Consider the following 17,617-nt stretch of genomic DNA (forward strand, 5'->3'; position numbering starts at 1 on the left):
AGAAACAATTGTCGAGAATATAAAGTTCCAGTATATACGGCACTTCCCATTCTCGACAATTTACTCAATTTCCCTAGGAGCATTTAGAGGAGCGATATTAAGTACTGTCTTGCCCAGCCTATCTTTATGGCAAGTTGATGCATTCGTCTTTTGGTCTTATGATCAGCCATTGGTTTTGTTTTACGGTCCGCATCGGCCAAAGCTCTCGCTGCATTATACACACAATAATTGATAGCCCAGAGGTCGGATTCTCCGGAAAAATGTCCACGAAGCTCGTCATCCATTTCAGCCACATCTTTAGGCTTGAGAGAAACCTTGGTGTTGATGTTTCTCCGGGTCGTAAAGCATTGCTCTTCATCTATTGGATGCCTGCCAGCGGTTGTTCTTAGTGTCGCCTCTCTTTCTCTGTTGCCGGCTTGTTCTAGCTGTGGTAGAGTAAGCGTTCCGCTTACATAGCCCCTTTTACGGGGTAGTTCAACATGGTTTCGCAGGCGTTGCTGCGAAAAGTGCGATAGCTCCGGTTGTTTTTCGCACCACATAGCATGCAGCCGTGATATGTAACCGCTTTTTTGGGCCACACTTGCATCGTAGCACTCTAGCAAGTCGTGATTCAGTCGCTCCGCCCACCCAAAAGTTGCGAGATCCCGCCGATCCATTGCATTGAATCCATTTTCATTGGCTCCCCCAGCTCTAGATTGGTCGGCATTGTTGGCCGACCCATTGTCAGGAGCCCTGCGCATTCTGTTGTTTTGAACCACACTTACTTCAACTATGTTTGGTGTTGTCATTGTTGTTCCCACGAGAAGCTAGGGAGAGGGGTTCGTCCATCCTTGTAGAGCCCCGCATGCAAGGATAAGGCTGCGTACTCTAAGAGGTCGCCCGATATCCCAGAGTCACCGTTCTAGACACCTCACCCAGGTGCCATTCAGCTTTCGGCACGGTTTTCACACCTCCGCTTGGGCGTTAGTTCCTTCGGGACCACCCCTGGACAATTGCATATATATATTGAAATTATATTTCGATATTTGTAAATTTTTAAGATGCTGTGAAATTTTGGACACAGTCTATCTACTCTACAATTTCTATCTACTTTGGCACTGTCTCTATGTACTCATCTTTTTCCGTAGTTTGCAAGAGCTTTACGTACTGAATCATCATTAGGAGAATTTTTTTTTATTACTATAAATATCCCCACAAAGAATGCTTGAATCTTGAAAAACAGTTATCTCGAACATGTTTAAAATGCACTCGCTTTTTGAATTTGTATCCAAAATGGCTGGCTAAATAACTTGACCTTTAGTTTAGAACACTCAAAAATATACCAAAGGCCAAGCCAAGCTGTAAACTCTCTCGAAAGTAATCGTGCTAATGAACTAAAAATCTACAGACTAACAGACAGACAGAATAATTTTAAAAAAATATTTTTTTGTCTAAAGCGACTGTTCTGGAGTTTCAGCTTTTTTTATTTTATAAAATATGAAAGTAATTTTTGGCTCATTTGAGAAAGAATCGCCGACATTTATACTATTAATCGGTATATTCTGTAGATATTTTATATTTTGAAAAATATCAGTACAAATGTTAAAAAATATTATTCTTAGAATTATCTCTGGGCGTCTACGCAAATTCTGTATAAAATATTCCCTGACAATTCTAGGTTGTTGCCAGGTATCTATATATTTTCCCAAGGTATAATTTTCCTTAATAATGAGCCACTTAGGTATTAAATATCTCAATGTTCAAAGCAATTCTGATCGTATTATATAATTCTTTTAAAAAAACCTTCCGTTATCCATCTGTAAATGGTTAAATATTAGTTAACTCAGTTTATTAGAAGTAATAAAAAATAGGAATAAATAAAGCATTGTTCGAAAAAGTATATTTTCAAAAATATGTGCCCTATAAAAATTATAAATTATAAATACTTAACTGACATCGAAATTTAAAAAATCGTATTATTGGAAGTTTAAACAACAAATTTTCAAATTAAAATTGGTTTAAACTTTAATTTCAATTTCACTATTTACGAATATTTTTGTACTACAAACAGACGCATCATTGAAGAAATTTGCCGGGGAATCCCAAGTTATGAGCCCAGTGCAGTCGGTCAGTGTTCTCGCAAATCCCGGTTACAGATATTATTAGCGGCACTGATTTTATTACACATTCTTATTTAAGAAAATTAAAATTTTGTACATTTCTTACAACTTATGTTACGTAAAATTCTTACTTTTGACGATATTTTTTACAAAACTTGTTATTGACCATTATCAGTTTATCACACTCACCATTTTCAAACAGTAAATTAGACTTTTTCTAAACGTAAATACTAATATTTGCTCGCTTAAGTTTATAATAATACATAAGGAAATACCATCATCTCTTATTATAGTAGAAATATTTATAACACTACCCCGATTATCCCTAAATTCTTACATTTTATTTTAATTATAAATATAGAATGAATCAAATATTGATATAGAAAATCTCTCCGTGTGTGCACCTAAGAAAGAATAGCATATTTTTAGGAATTACTTTCTTGTAGGATAAGTATTTTTTGTTTTATTTTTTAAAAACAACATTGAAAATAAAAAATTAATGTTGAGTGCAACAATACTAGCGGCAATAATAAGTGTGACAACATTTATTCGACGACAAAAGATTTACAAATTTTTTACGAAAATTTTTTTGATAGAAAGCGTAATTTTTATTTTATCGTAAAAAAGCAAGATGATAAATAAAAAAAAATAATTATAATAACAAGGTAATAAGAATAAGACTGTTTCTATTTATATGCGTATTATAAATTTCAATGATATACATTTATTAAAATGATACATGTTTCAGCGCAGATAAGAATACAATTTAACGCGAAATAAGAAAGAAATACTAAAGTTTTCATGATAAATACAATTTGAACTTTATTTTAAAAAATCTTAATACCTAATACCAGGCAGAGGTACATAAAAAATGTATTATATTTCATGTAAAAGTTGTTGAGAACAATGTAGAAAATTGGACATTGGCGGACTGCCAACAAAATAGCTTAAGTGTTAACCAAAATTTATTAATACCAAAAATACATTGGCAGACTTAAGACCTAAAAGTTTTATTGCCTCATGAGATTCTATTAATTCATTTTGAAATTGCAAGCAAAAACAAAGAAGATGGGAAAAGGAAAAGTTTCTTGAAAGCCAGGCAAAAAAAAAAGAATTTTTTAGAAAAGGGGAAAAGAGCCCAAAAGACTTCACTTTTTTTAAATTTTGCGTGTTATGCCAGAATCAATCAGCTTTAGTTGAAATTTAATTTTCTTTAGATGAAAAATTACATATTTTCATAAAAAGTCGTTTTTTACATTCTCATACTGATAAAAAGGTATTGGTTTTATGTAAAATTTCACTTTGTCGTCAAGGCACAATAACTTTCGAAAGATTAATCAGATTGGATTCGGCTTTGGCCCGCTTTTTTTAGACCTAAAAAGAAAGAGCGAGTTCGTAAACCAGCTATTTGAATGAAAATTCAAAAATTGAACGCATTTTCAAAATAGTTAAGACCATTTTTTTAGAGATAAACAAATTCTATGTACGGGTATTTATGGTATTCGGAAACTCGAACAATTTCCAAAAAAAAAAAAAGCAAACTAAATTGAACATTTTGAGCCAAACAATGCCTGATATGAAAAATGTCCAGAAAAGGAAAACGATAAATTTTGAAAACTCGACAGATTATCTTGACAACTTCTTGAGGTTTGTCGATAAGCTGTAAATTTAAGTTTTGATCATACAAAAAACAATGCAAAATCTAAAATTCCATTTTTCGGTCAAACTATTTATGATAAGATAAAGTGAATTAATTAAAATTGCGCGTCCTGAAAAGATTCACAGATTTGCCATTAATAATTTTTCAATAGTCCATGTAGTTTTTGTTTTAGTCGTAGAAAATAACATCCAGAATAAAAAATTAAATATTTCGAAAAACGACACAAGGTGCGAACTAAAATCATCAAACAGAAGTTTTTTATCCAAAAAAGATGTATAAATTTGTTATAATCATTTTTAGACAGGAGGAGTAGATTTTCTTTCCATCGTAAAAATTGAGATTAAAAAATTTTAAAAAACTTTTTGACAAAATTACACAAGAGACGAACAAAATTAAAAGACAAAAATTGTATAACTAAAAGATATCTACAAGTTTGTAATAAGCTCTGGTTATAAAAATATATTAAATGTAAAAAAATTAACTTTTTATTGAGCAACAATTTTCGCTTAAATTACATCTGCTTTGAATATAAACAAATTAAATTTATGGAAAAAGGACGCAAATTACATTAAAATGTTTATTAATAATTTTTATTTTAATAAAATGCGCATTTTTTAATGATAAAGATAAGGTAATGAAAATACTTTTGTTCCAATACTAATGCAGATGATGAATGGTGATAATACAAATTTATTAAACTGATATACATTTTTCAGGTCAATGAATATTGTACTCATTACAGATTCAAACCCTAACAGGAGTATGGGCAGGTATGATGCCCTCGCCCTTGCTGATTCTATTGACGCAGTTATAGGTAGGGGCAGGAAAATTTTTAGGAATGGTCTTAATCAGGTAGAGATTTTCTGTGACAATCCGAGAAATGTCAATCATCTGCTTGACTCTCCAGTCCTTCAATTGGAGGTCACAGGCTCTTTATTCCTATACCTTTGATAAGGAAAAAGGCCCGTATAAAGAGACATTGCTACCGCTTGTTCTGCGTAAAATATTTATAACCATGTTGACCCATCCATTAAGGAAGCTGTTTTAGCGGTTAGGCGTAGAACTAACCATGATGGTTCCCCTTCTGACATCATAAAATTCTCCTTTTTAGTCGGAAGAGTTCCCCATAGCACCCTTTTCTCTGCCTTCTTCTTTGCTATCACTCCCATCATTCCTCCTCCACGCAGATTCAGCGTTTCAGGAATTTTGCTGACCAGTGTAGAGCTATCAGACCGGTCTGTGAGTTCTGTGGAGAATTTTATAAAAAAAATGAGTGCCCTAACAAACTCAGTGACGCCCGATGCGCCAACTATAGAGGCTCGCACCTGACATTGTCAAGGGCGTATCCGTTCTACCAGTATGCATTTGAAATTATGGGATTCAGGTACTGGAACGACTGTGGTTTCGATCCTGCTGAAAAGGCTCTTCAGTCCCTGGGTATTCTTAAATCTCGGTTGTTCATTTCGTCCTGGCTGGACCTCCTTTTACTTCAGTTTCAAAGGCCCCCGCCTGCAAATGATTTTCTGTAAACTTTTCTGTAAATTTTCTGTAAATAGTACACAAAAATAGTTCATAATTTCTCCGGTGTAGAAAAGATTGTGGACAACTTCATTGCTGTGTCTCGCTTGCTCCTAGTTTTCTATACCCTGGTTGTTGGTAGCTAATTATTATTATTCTTTAAGTGTTTTTTGTTGTTTTTTACTTACTTTTACTTAGTCTTAGTTTTTTCGTTTTAAGTTCCGTTTTTTACTTGATGTTTGTTTACCTGAGCAAGTACTTTTCAGCCTTTCTAAACAATGATTACGATGACAAACAAAAAGTCCTACTTTTTAGTTCATTGGATCTACGCGGTTATTGCTTTAGTTAAAGTGGTGCGATTGGGATCGTGGTCTACACCTTTCTTGAATCTGTAGCTGTTTTTTCAGTTTATTCCTCTCCGCTTGTAACCTCAGGCTATGGTCCTTGGTATGATCTCATTGGCTGTGCCGATAACAGTGATGCTATCCTTCTACGCGCAGATTTCAATTCTTGTTTCCCTGTGTGGGGTTCTGTGTGGGAAAATGAAGGTGACAGATAACTGTGCCATGCTGTCTCTGATCGGGATTTGATTCCACTGAATGACTCCCTTCCAACATTTCTCTCCTTGTCTGCCAGATCTGGTACGAATTTAGACTTGACCTTTGTCTTTTGTGCTCTTGCCACTCGAATTCGGTCGCGGTTTCTGAGGACACCTTACCTCTGATCATGTTTCGGTAGTGGGTGTTTCGGGAGCAACTCCATCGACATCCTGTTCCTCTTCCAATCATTTTAATTTCAAGAACTGTTGTAAGCCCCGCAACTATCTATGACCGGCTCGTAAATACGGCGTTTGGTATTTGGGTTGATTGTGGGGCATATCGATCGAATTTCTGTAAAGGTAGTCGTAGGTCCCAACCGCTTTTAATCTACTTAATCAGAATAATTGTTCTTTTGGCCAGTTCTGTGATTTTATCAATCCTTTCAGTAGTTTTATTTGAAGTTGGCGAACTGTGCGGTCTTTGGCTTCTTCTTTTATTCGTAAGATGTAAGGATGTTATGTTGGTTCTATCTCTTCTTGTGGAAGCTATTGAAGCTTTAATCCCGTGGATCTGCATGTTCGGCCTCTCAGTTTCCTTCTTGAAGTTTCAGATGTGTGTTTTCACTTGATTTTGGGTGGTTTTAGAGGACAGTGATGTACTTGAGGTTTTTGTTGAACATGCGCCTGATCTCTGTTCCTCACATTGTTCATTGCTCGGAACGCTCTTAGAGCCATTAGCGTACATGTTCTTTCTGGAGTCTCTTGGGGTACGGATGCCGCGATCTTGGGTATTGTTTAAAGAAATTTGTTTAGAGCTTGTCTTGATTAACGTGTTCTCCTCTTTGGCTTGCGAGTGTGTCAGCTCTAAGTATTGATCCCGAAAGCACTGATCCCAAAACTTTAATTAATTGCTGAAAAATGTAACAAAAAAGGCTCCATAAGATTATAGCTTGAACCCCCAAAGTTCGTATCAGGCTAATAAGGCTAGAAAAGGGCGTGTTTTCCGAATATGAAGAAACAACGCTGAACCAGCTGATGGAAGTTTACTTCTGACAAAAAAAAAAGACAGCGAAGTATAGACTTTAATTAGGCACTGCCAGGAGAACAAGATTTCTCTGCTGTTGGGTTGTGATGCAAACTCTCACCACACGGTGTGGGGTATCAGAAACATTAATGTCAGAGAAAGAGATTTACATAATGTGTTCAGGAGGGTAGGAAATGTATTTTCTTTTAACACGATTTGAGGGGTGTTGATGAGTTACGGCAGACCCCTCAGACCCACATACTTTGATGATCGCTGGAAGAAGTTACTTCAAACGGTCGTGATTGACTGCATCTCTGGTGATCTTATACGGGCATTAGCCGATCCTCTGGAGACGTTCGACAGGTTGGTCTCTGTGTTGTTTCCGGTCTTTGTTGGGATATTAAAGGACGACTTGGTACATTTAGGCTCTGATAGCGTTGGCTATGCCTTCAGTGTTCCTGAGATGGACTACAGTTTTAGGGTTCCCTTGCTGGAGGGCTCCTCTTTCGAATCTGCGGAGCTCTATGCGATTTTGTCTGCACTAAAGTATTTTCTGAACATGAATATCTCTCCTTGTGTCATTTTTTCGGACTTCTTGTCGGCGATTAATTCCATTGTAAACCGCTTTTTGGATCCCTGGGGTCCAGAGCTGGCCCATAAGATTGGGTACTCACTCTTCCGGGAGTTCTCTCGCAGTCTGAGAGTTAGCTTGTGTTAGAGTCCGGCTCATGCTGGCATTGTTGATAACGAGCGTGCTGATGGATTGACTAAGGCTGCGTCCTCTTTGAATTTCAGAATTAGGTCCTGCTTACATATTTGTGATGTGTTGGGTTCTATAAAGGGTGACTTGGAATTCTGGAATAGTTAGCTTTGACCTAATTGTGAGAACTCTTACAAGCCGAGGCAGTACTTTGAGCAAGTAGGGTACAAATCTAGAAGGCCATGGTTCTTAGGCTTCGGTTGTTCTAGACATTTCAATAACTAAGTAACTGGGCTTAGATCCTCCCATCTATTTACAGGCTCCCGTTTCTATTGAATGGATTGGAATCTCCCTGTCGACTGCGATTGCGGAGCGGAGCTGAGAGACCTGCCTCACCTTCTCTTTGATCGCCCTCAACTTTCTAAAGGTCGCCCTTATCATTTTGATTTTCTTGTTAGTAGGTTCCCGGGTACGCCCCCTGAAGAGGTTGACATTGATGATCTCTTGTTTGTACCGGATGGTGTAGTATCAAGCGAGTTGGGTTTTTTTTTCATGAAGGATAATGCTATTCCGTAAATTTTCTTTTTTTATCTGCTTTTGGATACATTAGCCCGTGAAAGATTCTTTCGCTTGGTACTTTTCTTTCCTTCTAATAAATTTCTTCCCCTTCCTAGTGCACATGCTTTCGCCTCCCTGGTTTTCATACCGTTCTGTTCTTAATGCAAATTTCTACTATTAAAGCAAAAGTATGTTTATTGTCTTGTTTTCATAATTAATAAAAAGTGCTAACACTATTAAAAAGAATTGTCATTAAATATTCTATTGCGACTTGTGTCGTTTTTCTATAAATTAATTTTGTTAATTTTCATTGTTATTTTCACCATTCAAACTGAAAATACGCATATTAGCATAAAATAATTTGAGCAAAATGTTCTCTTAGAAGTAATATTATTGTATCTTTTTTACTTTTTTTCAAAAAGTTAGATTTTTAATTCTTAATATATTTTTTTAATTAGATTTTACAATAGATTTTTAGATATTTTTGGACTTCAACAACTTTTTTCTTTTCAATTTTGATCCATTTTGGTTAAAAATGTTTGCCTATTAATTTTTACATTCTCATTCCTGAGAATGTAATGTAATCGTCTAAATTTTCGATCACCGGTTTTTAAAGGAGCTTTACGTTTCGGCCAAATGAAGGCTCAGTTCGTTAATCAGATATTTCGGATCAAAATTAAAAAACTGGGATTATTTTCAAATATATTTCTAAACTATTCTAGCCAATTTTTTAAATTAGCTCAAAATTAAAAAAATGATTGCATTTTGAAAATTTTCAAATTTTTTTCCCTAATATTATAAAAAAATTTTGTCAAAGTTTCTTATAAATGGGTAAAAGACTTGCAAATTATCCACATAAAATTTCTAATTTTGATGAAAATTAGAAAAGTTATATACTTTTAAAAATTTGGAAAATTTTCAAAAAATAGAAAAACTAATTTTTTTCATAGATCCAAAAATTTCATTAAAAATTTTCACTAGATACTAAATATATTTCAAAAATATTCTAGCCGAATTTTTTGATTAGTCCAAAATTTAAAAAATTAGAGCCTGCATAACCTAACTGTTAAGCGCGAAGCGCGATTATCGCAATGAGAATGTAATCGTCAAGGCCGTAGGTACTTTGATAACCTTCTTTAATGACAAATCAAAAAAAAAAGTATTCAGCTTTACTTAAGAATAGGGAAAATGATTAAATAACCACAGCAGGGCCCTATTAGGATCAGGAAAAATAAAATGTGAACATTATTTTGCAATATCAGAATTAGCGGTAACAGACCAAGGTACACACAAAAAAAATTGTTACAGACATTTGAAAAAATTATTTTGTAACATAGAATGTAGAAAATTTCGCTATGTGGTCTCTGTACAAATTTGGAGGGTAATGCAAAGACCGAGCGCGGAGCGCGAGGTAAATACATTACCGAACGCGGAGCGCGAGGTACATATATTATCGAACATGAAGCGCGAGAACCAACAGTCGCGCGCCCTAGGCGCTCTCGAACTAGCATTTTTTTACAGCTTGTGTCGTTTATCATTAAAAATTTTTATTTTATTTTTAATGTTGCTTGTTACGAATAAATAGAAACTACGTGCCCTATGAAAAAGTCATAATCACAATTAAAAAAAATTTTTTTGAGTGCACAATTTTTATTGATTCATTCTTTTCTTATCTTGCATAGTATGGCAGCAGAAATAAATGTATGATTTTTAATTATTTTTTGTGCGTTTAAAGTTTTAATTTTCTATTTTTGAAAAAAATTAACAAATTGTTACAAAAATCTTGTAGTGCTTTCAAAAAGCAGCGTTTTTTTCTTTGTTGGACTTTTTTCATACCGTGCGTAACCACAATTTCTTTGAGATTCCTTCTAATATGAATAGCCTCTCATAAAAAATTTTAATATTAAACAAAGATTGTTTTTAATGATTTTGAAAATGTTCCTAATTCTTAAATTTTTATCTAAAATAGCTGGTTAACGAAATCGATCTTTTCGTTTTGGTCCCTGAAGGGGTAAACGAAGGCACAATCTAATCGGTTTTGTCTTTTTAATTTATCAAGTTTACAGATGGCAATGACAGAAAGACACTTTCATTAGACCGGGGTTTTCAGATTCAGAGGGTTCAAATGTGTGAAGTATTAATCTTAAAAGAATGAGAATTACGTCGCAATTCTACTTGAAAAGGTTGTTAAGAAATTGATCTGATCTCCTCGTAGGTTACTGGTCAAGAGCAGCAGACTGGCAGTGCGTAAGATCTTGGTTCAGAATTCCAGCGGAGCTTGAGAGCCATTTTTACAATTTAGAAATAAACATAAATATTTTAAAAATATTAATTCTAGACCGGTAGACAAAATACAAATAATATCAAATTATTTTGTACATAATTACATACATTATTAAGAAATTGTAGATACTTTAAAAACGGGGATCTAAAAGGTAAGTTTTGTTAAAATTATTTTAAAGAACTTCAAGTTCAGAAAATAAATATCTGAAAGTGAAAAACGTGAACTATTTTAGCATACAAAAATAAGCCATTCTATGTCTTTGGTAATCTTCTTACAATTTCTATTTTAATTGGTTCAATTGGATGGGATACGACTTCCATTCTTTGCCTAATGTTTTCGATTGGTTGGACGTGTTTCTTTTTTAAAACGTATTCAAGAAGTATTCTGGCTACAAGTGTCTTCATCTCCATCATGCCATATAGATGACCTGAAAACAAAGATAAAAGAATTTTGTAGGAGTAAAATATTAGCCTGATTTAAAAAGTCATGTTGTCTGCCTAACTTAAATCAAATATAAACCTAAACAGTTTCTTGGTCCTCCACTAAAGGGCAAAAAACAGTATGCATCGCGCTTCGCGACTTCTTCAGGAAGAAATCTATCAGGATCAAATTTGAGTGGATCAGGCCAGTATTTTTCATCCCGATGAACCTTTGCTATAGCGAGGTAAGTCGTGCAACCTTTCGGCAATATGTATCCTCCTAAAAATAAAATTGTTCGTGCAATAAACAATTATACAATATTTTAGGAAAAGACTCTAACAAATGAAACGATAACCAACCGACTTCAAGATCCTCTTCTACTTTTCGTAAAAGAAATCCTATGGGAGGAAACAGTCTCAATGATTCTTGAATCACTCTTTCTGTGTATCTCATTTCTTTTAAGTCATCACTTGCAAACAAAATATTTTCTGGAATTACTTCACCGTAAATATGCTTCAACTCCTGATATACTTTTTCCTAAAAACAATCAGCCATCAGTTATTATTTATGTTTCTTAAATTGTCGATTGTTCTAATTTTTGAAATTCTTATTTTTTCTAAGATTTTAATTACGATATCGATGCAGGTTTTATTAGGCTTCATAAATACACTCTTGAAATACATTAAAAGTTTTATGTAATTTATTGAATGCACTTTTTATGCGTAAAAATGTCAGTCAAAGTCAACTACTCAAAAAGTAGGTAGGTCCGCGCTGTTGTAAAAATCTCAAGAATGAGCGGACTCAAACAAAAAAATTCAACTAGTTTAGATTCAGTATGTCTTAAGCACGAAGTAGTATAAAAGACCCCACTCCCGCGAAAACTTGTACGCGTGAATTTGGATTAAGTAAGTTTGCATCGCTTGTAGCTCCTCTTGCGGAATAATGCGAAACCGACAAAACCGAGAGAAAAAATGCGAAAAAAAAAATTTGAAAACAAAAAGCTCAAATTTCCACAAATAACGATTTTTTCTGAACAGGTTTAATAACAAATAAATTAAAATAAACAAGGCTTATCTGCTTTTATAAAAAATGAGGTTTTTTGCTGAAAATTTGTGTATCCGGCTCGAAAACCTAACATTCACATCAAATTTATGTTCCAGGTTGAAAGTTGAATTTCTTGTTAACAAATTTACTTTCTCAGCTAAAAGTTTGTTGATTTCAATGGAAATTCGTTTCTTTGGTTGAAAGCCTGAACTATTTTGTCGATAATGCGTTTATTTGATGTTTAAATAATAACTTCCCTTTTTTGAAATCACGGGATCTATATTTGGTGGGAAGGCTTACGGATCTCATCGAAATATAGATCTGGAATTGATAAACAAGAAAGAATCCATCGCGATGAGTAGCTGCTCTGGGGACTTGACGGACTCTGATCGGTGGCATATAGGTAAACTAAAAAGCGATCCTTCTAGGGAGTGATAGAAAATTCTCCTGGAATATCCATAGCGCAAGTTTCTATGCTCCCTAACGATGACGTGGTCGCTTTATCTAGGAATGAATGGCACCAGGGTTAGCAAATACGTCTGGAGGTACCAAAATTAGCATTTCAATAACCGAGATGAGAATCCCCATGATACAGATAACTTGGCAATACAGCAAAGACGCCTTCGTGGTGCTAGCCAGACGCATGTCAATGGACCAAAAAGGGATCGCCCTGATCGAAGAACTTTAATTATATAGGGAAATAGATAATTGGCTTGTTAGGATGTGTCACTATACGTGAGGGGCGCACGAAAAAACACCAAAAACATATGGTCTTGGAGCTTAAGCTCTGCTCCAGGGTTTGCACCGTTATTAAGTTGAGACTCTTTAGTAGTAGTAGCACAAAAAGAATAAAGGTGCTTATCTCCTCGGTTTATTTTTCAGAACACGCTGGGAAACCACCACCTCCCACGAAGTATAGACTTTAATTAGGCACTGACATTTATCTAATTTCAGCTAACTCTGGGAAAACTAACGGTTTCAAAAATCAGAAACCCTAGAAATATACTTTGGGACTTCCATAAGTTGGAACTTAAAGGGAGGCTTGAGGCATTGCCCACAAAACTATGGTTACATTGATGGGTCGGAGCACACCACGGATTTTTGTTAGAACGCTCTGACTACATCTTATGAAATCAATTGCCCTACAAAAACAATTAAGTCTAGAAAAGGAGTAGATTTTTTAAATACTCACCTGGAGAATCTCCGTAAAAAGACACGGGCGTTATGCAACAGGACGAATAGAACTAAATTCCCTTCAGCCTGAGACATATACAAGACGGCCCAGTTTTAATACAATTAAAATGTAAGATTGTATAAACAGGAAGACTGGAAATGCTTCTGCGAAAGAATAAAATATGTTTTGAAAACAGCAAGGCTCCACAAGATTATAGCTTGAACCCCCAAAGTTCATATCAGGCTAATAAGGCTAGAAAAGGGCATGTTTTCCGAATATGAAGAAACAACGCTGAACCAGCTGATGGAAGTTTACTTCTGACAAAATTGTTGAAAACGAGCATTGCTCTAAAACCCGTGCTATTTCCAAGAAAGAACGGTAAGAGTGCCTTTCATGGCCTTCATGGGCGGGAACAAAATTAGTATACTTTGGCAAGTCTTTCGATATAGAGAATGTCTGCAGTAATACTCCCCTAAAAGTCATCTGTCGAGAGGCTTCAAGGTGCATCGAGTCAAAACAGTTAGTAAGATGAATAGGAAGCTTACTATGTGGAAGGAGGCTTAAAACTAAATTTTAGGTAGAGGTGTGGTAGCTCAGAGCTTTTGGTAAGCCCGGGAAATACCATTATGATCATTTTCAAGAGAAAGTACAAATGGCGAATGTTGACACTCCTATATTTTTTTGTGGGAGGCTGAAGTTTTCAGATTTGGTTAAATATCTAAGAATAATCCTAGAAAGAAAACTGAATTAGCTTAAGTACCTAGAGATCCTATGCAGGAGATTTGTCATGACTTTTGCGATGTGCAGAAGAGCTTTGGTATTGATGTGAGCTTTTGAGCCTACAATGATTGCATGCCTCTACTCCGCTGTCCTTAAACTGAAGCTCTTGCATGTGGCCGTAGTCTGTTAGCCACCAGTGGAATTAGCAATGATGCAGGGTAGGCTACAACGAATAAAAACGCTAGCGTTTAGAAATTTGACGGAAGCAATGAGGACTACGCCCACAACGACGGTAGGGTTCATGCTCTGTGAAAAACACTTTTACGTTTAGACAGATACAAGAGCTCCAAGCGCGATGGGCCAGGTTGCAAAAGCAAATATTTGGACTCCGGGGACTATGCACCCTAGGCTCCCGAGTTATAATAGCACTCTCCCGCCGCTAGAGATAAGGCAAGATAAAATAAGAAAACACTCAAACTTTACAAAGGCTTTCCGCATCTGCATTCGAAGCAGGGAAATGTGGAAGGAAAAAAATAACCCGCTGTTCCAGGGGGAAATCTGGTATACAGATTGTTCTAGGGGCCAAGAAGGGTCAGGAGCAGGAATCTACGACAGCCTTAAATCAACAGGCGTTGGGGTCCAGCTTGGCAGACATGACACTGTCTTTCAGGCGAATGTCCTGGCCGTAATTCGTTATGCTAAAACACTATGAGAATAAAATCGTTGCTGGCACGATATTTTCGGACAGCCAAGCGATACTAACTGCTATAAGGGAACCAGGCATAACGTTATAATGGGTCTAGGAATGCAAAATCGCAACAAGAAAGCGAACCGACAAGCGAAATCCATCCTGGGCGATACGTACAGAATATACAGAGCCAGGGAAATCCTTAGTTTGCCAAAGAAAGGCGTAAGGACAGTGGTTAATATGATCACTAGATATAACCACATAAACCATAATATACACAAAATGGGGCATAACCACACAACAAAGTTCAGAAAATACGGCAGGGATAATGAAACATCCCTACATGCATTATTCCAGTCCCAAACATTAGCTAAGCTTAGGCAGCTAAGCCTTGGGGCCCATTCCGTAGAGCTTAAGGAAATTGCAACGCGAACGGTGATGGACATACTAATCTTCATCAATAGGTCTGGGGTCAACTACTGATAGCGAATAATTCAGGGTGTAGCACAATAGGCTTAATAGCTGCAGCACCAAGGAAACTCCACCGAGCCCCCCCCCCATCTTAAAAAATAACTCATAATTTTATTGGATTTTTCTTTGAAAATTTATATTTTCAAATTTAAGATGTGAAAACCAAGATTGAAACCCAAGATGAATTTCTTTATTTATTTACATATTTAATTTAAGTCAAGATGTAAATGAAGGATTCGTTAAAAGTAGCATTCTTCAATATTGAATTGCATACGAATATGTCCGCGAAATATTTCTCAAAGGAGTTAAAAAAGATATTAGAAGCTTATGGTGCAACCTAGATGCGCGCCTCTTTCTGTCAGACTGGTATAAGCAGGGAGAGCGCTTAGCAAGCTCAAGCGGGCCGGTACACTCTCGTGTTTTGAGAAGAAATATCGTGCAAAGATTTAGGTTAAAAATTATTATTTTTATTTCAAAAATGAAACTATTTTGTAGAAAGCTTATGCATTTTTTAATTCAAAAATGCCACTTATTGGCAGAAAATTTAACAGTTTGGCGACTGATGCTATCTTTAGCGTAGAAATGTAAAACTTTGAATTAAATTGTCCTTTATAGAATAACAACTCTTTCTTAATTGTAATTTCAATTCTTGTTGAAATTCGTCTTTTTAACTTAAAAATTCTTCTCTTTTGACATAAATTTTCATGTTTTTGTTTAAAAATAAAATTGTTTGATTCAAAATAAATTTTTTAGTATTAGAATTCTACTGTTTAATTGAGAATTCATCTTTTTTGTTTAATTTAATTTTCTTCAATTAAAAACTAAAGTCTGCTTTACCTTCAAATGTCAACTCTTACTATTCTTGCGAAAAATTGCTCTTTTTTGGTTAAAGATTCTAATACTTACTTGCAAGTTAAACTACGTTGTTGAAAATTTCTTTTCTCATTTGATGATTTTTCATGTTAGTTAAAAATTGGTCTTTTATTTTAAAAATGTAACTATTTCGTAATTTATAAAAAAAATTTATCTTTTTTGTTGAAAGGTTTAATTAATAATTACAAATTCATATACTTTTTTGTAATTCTGCTGCTGGGATGAATCCAACTGTTTCTGATTCAAAATAAAAATTTGGTACAAAATTTATGTATATCTTAAAAACTAGTACTTTAGGTAACAAACGAATTACCTTGATTGAAAACTGAACTCATTAGATAAAAATTGATGCCGATTGTTGATAGTTTATTTTTGTTAGTAGAAGATAAATACTCTTGATTGAAAATCTAAAGCTTTCTAAAATTAACTTCAATTGTTATTTTATATTTTATAAATAATTAATCTTTTTTATAAAAATCTTGCATTTTTAAAATAATACAATTTTTTTAAATATTACAATTAATTTATTTTGAGAATGCATCTTTTTTTGAGAAAGCTCAGGCATATTTTTAAGATAAAATATAGTCACTAAAATTGTGTAAGTCGGGGTGGGGGCAAAACTTACAGTTCTTCACAAAAGAGGGGTTCTTTGCCTTATGCAATTGCATGACTTTCAAACTTCAGTATAGTGGCATTTATGATGATGACACTTATTAAAATAAAAATTGGTTTATTTCGCAAGAATTTCTGTTTAAAATTAATTGTCTTACCTGTACGTCAGGGTAGGATGCCAACATCAATAGTACATACTGAAGACTGGCTGACACTGTATCATATGCCTATATTTTACAAAAATTATTAATGGTATTAAAGAAATATTTTTTGTTTAATTTTTAAATTAAAAGGTTCATTAAGTTGCAAATCCGTATACTCACCGCTACTACCATAAAGTTCACCTCATCACAAATTTGTTGATCAGACAATTTCTGTTTATCTTGTAGGTTTAAGAGTATATCTAAGAACCCTTTTCTTTTATTCTCAATTTCATCTGAAAAAAATACCCCATAAATCACATAAATCGACGCCTCCATTCCATACTGTTCAACGTCGCGTTTAGGCGGAGTACAGATGCACGTAATATACAAGAGCATAGGACCTAGAGCTATACAGCCTCCATACGCAACGCAAATCTGTACATCGCCTAAATGTAAAGGAGAGCTGCATGTCATAAACGCGTCCATAATATTATTAAAAACTCATATACCTTTATGTATTTTTATCATATAATTTTATTTTTACCATTTTTAAGTTCATCATGTTTTTCCAATTCATTTTTTTTCTTTGCAATTATCTGAAAAAGATGGATAAGGAATATATTTCGATGCGAAATTAGTTCAATTCGTTTACAAATTTACTAATATTATGTTGTTCATTGCTTACAGAATGTGATATGCTGTGCATTACTTCAATGCATCTGTATACATCCTTTGCCATTTTTGTTAAATTGAAAATTTTATCAGGATGCAATAAAGGAGTGAAACCTCGTTTCGTTATCAATTTGAAGGCTCTGTTAATAATTCAATACAATACAATAATAGGATTAAGATCTTGTAACGCTTACCTTAGGGGCCGTCTTCAAATAACGCTACAAATTTTCGAACCCCCTCCCCTCTAAATGTAATGTAACCTTTGTCTAAACATGCATTTTAAGCCATTCTAAGCTAGCGTGTTTATGAATCGAGACCAAAAAAGCGAGATTAAGAAAAATCACACAACTCCGAGAAAGATAATATGGAACTTTACAATCTCAAAGTTAGTTAAGACCTAAACGTCGGGGGGGGGGGGG

At 34.8% G+C, this 17,617-nt stretch overlaps 1 protein-coding gene across 2 annotated transcripts in view; it reads right to left on the bottom strand.

The window, feature by feature from the left end:
• Positions 1-9,843: 9,843 nt before the first annotated feature.
• LOC117180183 (cytochrome P450 4C1-like) overlaps positions 9,844-17,617 on the bottom strand; it is a 22,705-nt gene continuing 14,931 nt past the window's right edge. For both annotated transcript variants that reach the window (XM_033372546.1, XM_033372545.1), the window contains exons 6-12: positions 17,212-17,338; positions 17,071-17,122; positions 16,707-16,819; positions 16,542-16,610; positions 11,161-11,338; positions 10,901-11,080; positions 9,844-10,808 (exon numbers count right to left, since the gene is read on the bottom strand). In XM_033372546.1, the coding sequence (XP_033228437.1) occupies positions 10,633-10,808; positions 10,901-11,080; positions 11,161-11,338; positions 16,542-16,610; positions 16,707-16,819; positions 17,071-17,122; positions 17,212-17,338 (895 nt within the window). In that variant the 3' untranslated portion in view covers positions 9,844-10,632. The remainder of the gene's footprint in view (positions 10,809-10,900; positions 11,081-11,160; positions 11,339-16,541; positions 16,611-16,706; positions 16,820-17,070; positions 17,123-17,211; positions 17,339-17,617) is intronic.

This window comes from Belonocnema kinseyi, chromosome 9, assembly GCF_010883055.1.
Source record: "Belonocnema kinseyi isolate 2016_QV_RU_SX_M_011 chromosome 9, B_treatae_v1, whole genome shotgun sequence".
Taxonomy (NCBI): domain Eukaryota; kingdom Metazoa; phylum Arthropoda; class Insecta; order Hymenoptera; family Cynipidae; genus Belonocnema; species Belonocnema kinseyi.